Genomic DNA, 6,454 nt, shown 5'->3' on the forward strand with positions numbered 1-6,454 from the left:
CTCTAGCCCAGGCAACACAGTGAGACTCTGTCTCAAAAAAAAAAAAAAAAAATGTCAGGTGTAACATTTTGTTGTTGTTAAGACTTGTACAATGAAAACTACAAAACATTGCTGAAAGAAATTAAAGACGTACCTTGGTTGTCTACTGATCAGGGAAAAATAAAAAGAAATTGAAGACTTAAATAAATGGAAAGATACCTCTTCTCCACGGATTGGAAGACTTGATATTGCTAAGATGGAAATACTCCACAAATTGAGCTTCAGATTCAATGCAATTCCTATCAAAATCCCAGCTGGCTACTTTGCAGAAACTGACAAGCTGATCCTAAAATTCATAAAGAAATCCGAGGGACCCAGAATAGCCAAAACAATCTTGAAAAAGAACTAAATTGGAGGACTTGTACTTCCGAATTCCCAAATTTAGTACAAAGCTACAATAATCAAGATGTGTGATACAAGCACAGGATAGACATACCACTGATCAATGGAACGAAACTGAACATCCAGAAATAAACCCTTACATTTATGAATCAACTGTTTTCAAGATAATCCAATGGGGGAAAGAATGGTCTTTTCAAATACTAGTGCTGGGAAGCTGGATATCCACATGCAAAACCATGAAGTTGGATCTGCCTACCTCAGCCATATAAACGACAGCACCTAAGGAAGTGAAGGGTGGGAGGCTAGAGAGCCCATTCCATAATGACCGTAAGGATCACCAATAAATTACAGAAGGAAATGGAAACAAGTTAGGACAAAAGATCTCAGTTTCAGCCTTCATCACGTACGAGGGATCTCTGTTCCCTCAAATTATTCAGCCTTCATTCAACAAGTTATTTTACTAAGGACCCACTATGTACCAAGCCCTGGGGAAACAAAAGGGTGAGCAAAATAGCCACAGACACTCCTGAGCTTTCTAATGACCCAAAACGATCCCATCCAGCACACAGTACACAAAGAGCTCACACCTACCGTTGCCAACCTGTGGTGCAATGGCTTCAGCCTCAGGCCAAGGTGTATTCTTGAAGAATCTTTCAGTCAGCTTAGTCCAACTGAAAATCAAGCAGAAAAGTTCTAACTCCAAAAGGACTGGAGAGCACCAACCTTCACATTTTACAGTTGAAAACCCAAGCTCAGAGAGGGCAGATGTCACAGGAACAGAGCCAGGGCCAGAGCCCTCCAAGTCCACAACTTTCCTCAACTATACGCTTCAGTCTCTCTTAACATAATAAGACACCCTTTTTTATATCAGTTAGGCACCCACCAAGCTTTTCAGGATTACCTCCTGCCTCTGTATCAAGAATTACAGCAATATTTAACTGCTTGCTATTCCCTGATACGAGAACTACTTTTTAGACACCAGTACCCCCAGTCCCTTAGCAAATAGTGTTTCCACTGTCTGGCACACTGTGCTCCTTCTCCAAACACAGAAGCAAACCAGTCTGCTGCAGTCTGCGGCCACAACAGACCTACAGCATCCAATCTGCTTCTCGAACCTCCAAGAGGCTGCTCTTCCATTTCCCTCTCCTGATCCCCTTAGTAGCTACTTTTCTGCATGCTCCTCTAGCCCTATCTTTCCCAACTTCTCTGGCCCTTCTAGTTCAGCATATAAACGTATGTGCTCAAGCCCCCCTTCAAAACACAGAACAAAACAGAAAGCGTATCGATGACTGGTAAATCCTCCATACTTACCATCTGCCTTTCACACCCCACTGCTATCTGACTGCTGCCTCCAACAGGCCACTGAAATTGACCTTGCTAAGGTTAGCAAGGACACTCTAAAGCACTAAACGTCTGTTGACCATTTCCTTCCTCAAAGTCTCTTCTGAAAACTTTTTGGTTTCTGTGATACTTCTCTCTGCTGATTTACTATCAGGTTGGTGCAAAAGTAATTGCGGAGGCCAGGCGAGGTGGCTCACACTTATAATCCTAACACTCTGGGAGGCCGAGGCGGGAATACCGCCTGAGCTCAAGAGTTCGAGACCAGCCTGAACAAGAGCAAGACCCCATCTCTGCTAAAAATAGAAAAATTACCTGGGCATCACAGCATGCGCCTGGGACTACAGAGTCCCAGCTACTTGGGAGGCTGAGGCAGGAGAATTGCTTGAGCCCAGGAGTTTGAGGTTGCTATGAGCTAGGCTGACACCTGGGCACTCTAGCCCAGGTGACAGAGCAAACTCTGTCTCAAAAATAAATAAATAGTGGGAAAAAAAAAAAAGTAACTGCGGTTTTAGTATTGCTGAAATTTGCCGTTTGATACTGGAATACATTCTTAAATAAATGTGGTTATGTTACACATCATTTTAACGCAGATTTCTTGCCTTATGTTTTTTTGCTAATGACTTATTACTTGCTGTTTGGTATTTATTTTAGACTATGGAAATGAGTTAGACAAAAAGCAAATTCGAGCAATTTTCTCGTTAGAGCTCAAAATGGGTCATAAAGCAGAGAAGACTCGCAACATCAACAACGCATTTGGCTCAGGAACTGCTAACGTACAGTGCAGTGGTAGTTTAAGCAGTTTTGCAAAGGAGACGAGAGCCTTGAAGATGTGGAGCACAGTGGCTGGCCATCAGAAGTTGACAACGACCAATTGAGAGCAATCATCGAAGCTGATCATCTTACAACTACACAAGAAGTCAGGCCAGGTACAGTGGCTCACGCCTGTAATCCGAGCATTCTGGGAGGCTGAGGCAGGAGGATCCCTTGAGCTCAAGAGTTCAAGATCAGCCTGAGCAAGAGTGAGACCCTAGCTATGTGATTTATTGCTGTGCTGTTTCCTCATCTATAAAATGAGAAAAACAATAGTATCTACCTCACTGGGTTACTGTGAAAAATAAATGACTAAACACAGGAAAAGCACTATGAATGATACCTAATCTGACAATAAATGCTAATTGTTATTATAATTATTAGCAGTGATATTATTTTAGGCCTTGTACAAGTTCCTGGAGATACAAAGTCCAACATAATTACATGTCCCTGGCGCGGCGCAGTGGCTCACGTCTGTAATCCTAGCACTTTTGGAGGCCAAGGCAGGAGGATTGCTTGAGGCCAGAAGTTCAGGAGTTCAAGACCAGCCTGAGCAAGAGTGAGACCCTATCTCTACAAAAAATAGAAAAATTAGATGGGTGTAGCTGTGCATGCCTGAAGTCGCAGCTGCTGGGGAGGCTGAGGCAGGAGGATTGCTTGAGCCTAGGAGTTTGAGGCTGCAGTGAGTTATGATGATGGTACTGCACTCCAGCCTAGGGTGACAGAGTGAGACCCTGTCTCAAAAAAAAAAAAAAAAAAAGAAAAAGAGAAAGAAAAAAGAAAACTACACGTCCCCAGCACCAAGGAATCACAAAGACCCCCAGAGAATGCTTTCTAAAAAAAAAAAAATGATTAAACATCACCCTGTTTGTAGGAGCTGCATCACTAGGCCAGTCCCACCTAGAAAGAGGTCATTTTAGCCAGTGGCCCATACCTGTTCTCATAGATGTCCTGGATCTCATACACCTTCTGGTCAATGACATCGCTGGAGACACGACTGGCCTGTAACTCATACACTTTCTGGTCAATCAAATCCGAGACAGTTTTGTGGAAATACTGGATGAAGTTTTTGATCACTTCGGGGATCACCTGATAGGTCTGCTGTTCATACTGACGTTCATAAGCAAGGTCCTGCTTCGGATCTCCTAGACATCGGATACAATAACTACTTATAGAGTGCTTTCAAACGCACATGTATGATGGAACAAAAGGGCAACATCGCCCCCCAAACTAAACCTGAGTCTATAAAAACCAGTATAGTTCCTTTTCAAAAATTCAGAGATATAAACCTCCCAATCTCATCTCCCTTGTTTCTTAAGAACAATTACCACTACTTAAAGTCATTTTTTTACTTATTACCTGTTTTAGCCCCTGGAATCTAAAGTCTATGAGGTAAAGAACCTTATCTGTCTTGTGCCCAGCTGTACCCTCAGGGCCTAGAACAGATATTTGTATTAAGGGAGAGAGGTGACAGTGTGGGAAGGGTTAAGTGGTAATAGCCACTTAATATTTTTGGAATGAATAACTGCCACCTCCTAACCACATGGCTTGCAGCAAATTACTAAACCTCTCTGTGCTAAGTTTTCTCATCTTCAGGAGACAACATTAATGTAATAATGTACACACTATACAGAATTGTTTTAAGTAATAAATGAAATATTTCATGTAAAATACTCAAAATGCCTTACACTAAGTCAAGCCAAATCACTATAACATTTCAGGAAACCTCAAAAGCCTCCGCAAAAGATTTCATGTGGGCTTGGTTTGAATCACTTAAAATTTTCACATCAAGACTTTTTTTTTCAGCTAATAGTTTAAAGCCAGGTCAGTCCTCCTCTTCTGAGACTATGAGGTGGACCACAGTAAAAGCCTTATTTATGAGGTTCTATATGATCCCTTCCTCTAAGAGCTAATAACTGACTCCAAACCTGGATCATCAAAAAGCAGTTTTTAACAGATGCCTGTCAGAGCTGGTTCTGAGACATTCAAAAAGGTGCCAATCCCTAGGACTCAGCTAGCCAAACCCATGTTCTCACCTGTGTGCATATCATAGTCGCCCGGGTAGGCATATGGATCATAAGCCGCCTGTGAGAAAAGAGACATAGTGAGGACAGTCACCAATTTGTGAATTCGAAATGCTCGTCCTAAGGCCTATATATCAAACACAAATCTAAGGACACAAAGGCGGATAAGACACTGGCCCTGCCTTTGAGAACTTACATGCCTGCAAGAAAAGGGCAGACGGACAATGACAATACACCGAACCGGGCGGAACACAGCAGAGCAAAGCCCAAGAGGCTGTGCAAATCAGTGAGGGTTGACCAGACGGAGCGCAGACCGCAAGAGCTCCGTTACGGAAACACAGAACACTCTAACCAGCCTCCGTCCGCGGTCCTGGGGAAAGGGAGGACAGGCGGACCAGACTCGCGAAGTGGGCGGGCAGAGCCAAGGCTGCCGAGGAGGCGGAGCTGCGGCAGCAGCACGAGGGCCGCGCGGGAGACTGGCTGGAGCTAGTCGAGGCCCGCGAAGGCTCCTGGAGAGGCCCGGACACTGCCTCGCCCGGGGGCCCAACATCCAGAGATCCCTGCCCCTTCGCGGAGCCCACCACGCGCTTGGGGTCACGCTACCTCAGACTCGTAATCATCAGCGGCATAAGACATGGCTACGGCACTCGCGAACACTGCCGGAAAGAGAGAAAAGAGCGGCCCGCCCTTGCGTCATGAGACCGGAAGTTCAGCCGCGCTCGGGCCTGCCGGGAAACCGGAAGTCCTTCCGGGGTTGCCGGCAATCTGAGGCAGCCATATTAGGAAGGATGAGGACTACAAATAACGTGAACTCTTATTTTTTTCTTCAAATAGAGGCTACTCAAGGAACGTGACTCTATAGTACTGGTATAAATTCAGAGATAAGGGCATGACGTAGTTCGGCATAAAGGCTGAGCAAAGTTAGAGGAACCAGAGAGAATGCCACTTAGAGGATGATTGGTGCCTCGGGACGGTTTCTCGCGGGAAGAAAATTCTGACGTAGGGGGCCTGACTTGAATTTAGGTGTAAGTGGCTTGCCTGCGGCGAGAAAGTTCTTCAAACGTTCCGACCTCAAAAGACTAAACTTACTGATTGTAAAAGTTGAAACTTGGTCCCTTGCAGTGAGAGGGAATTGAGAAGAGGCGCCCCTCAACTTGGGACACTACGGTTGGAGCAGGCAAAGATGAGGCCAGCTGTGGCGCGAGGCCTGGGACCTGGGCGGCTCTTGAGAGCTCGGGCCTGTGAGGGGCGTGTTCAGACTCTAGCGGTGGTGGGGGTTCGAGTCCCGGGGAAGCCCTCAAGGTACCGATGGGGTTATAAAACAAGCCAATAGAAACCAGTTTATGGGTCATGGGTCTCTTTTGTGTCAAGGGCCAATGTTCAGCCAAATGCCCATACCCAAGACCTAGTGGAAATCTGCGTTCCAGTCCCTACCCTGCCACTGATTTGCTGTGCGACCAGGAGCACCTTTCGCTCTCTGGGCTCCAGCCTCTGTGTCCCCTTGCCGCACAGCCCTCCTGGCTTTTTCCGTCGGGTCACACTTCGCTTCAAGACGTTTACACTCACAGTTACCTGGGTCTAGAGTCTGGAATGCAGTCCTCCCCTCCCCCCAGGTATCCGCTTGGCTCACTCCATCATCTTCAGGAGTTGGCTCTGATGCCGTCGACTCTGAGCATCCTATTTAGAATTGCAGCGCCGGGCCCCAGCTCCTTATGCCGCGTTCTTGCTTCATGTTCCTCCCTTGCTAATATGGAAATAATGAAGCTTAAGCTTTAGGGCACTTCCATTTTCCAGGACCCTTCTTTGGCTGAGGGCGGGTCCTCAGCAATGTTCTCACTTGGTCATATGTTTTTGTAAAATTTGCAAAATATTCAAGATCAATGCACTGTCAGAAAAAA

General features: G+C 45.6%; 1 protein-coding gene across 1 annotated transcript in view; it reads right to left on the reverse strand.

Moving 5' to 3' along the window:
- EIF3L (eukaryotic translation initiation factor 3, subunit L) overlaps positions 1–5,270 on the reverse strand; it is a 26,293-nt gene extending 21,023 nt beyond the window's left edge. Inside the window, exons 1-4 of the mRNA XM_012638004.1 lie at positions 5,160–5,270; positions 4,569–4,617; positions 3,467–3,677; positions 973–1,052 (exon numbers count right to left, since the gene is read on the reverse strand). Coding sequence (XP_012493458.1) covers positions 973–1,052; positions 3,467–3,677; positions 4,569–4,617; positions 5,160–5,192 — 373 coding nt within the window. The 5' untranslated portion in view covers positions 5,193–5,270. The remainder of the gene's footprint in view (positions 1–972; positions 1,053–3,466; positions 3,678–4,568; positions 4,618–5,159) is intronic.
- Between the last annotated feature and the right edge of the window lie 1,184 nt (positions 5,271–6,454).

This window comes from Propithecus coquereli, unplaced genomic scaffold, assembly GCF_000956105.1.
Source record: "Propithecus coquereli isolate 6110/MARCELLA unplaced genomic scaffold, Pcoq_1.0 Scaffold126, whole genome shotgun sequence".
Classification (NCBI taxonomy): domain Eukaryota; kingdom Metazoa; phylum Chordata; class Mammalia; order Primates; family Indriidae; genus Propithecus; species Propithecus coquereli.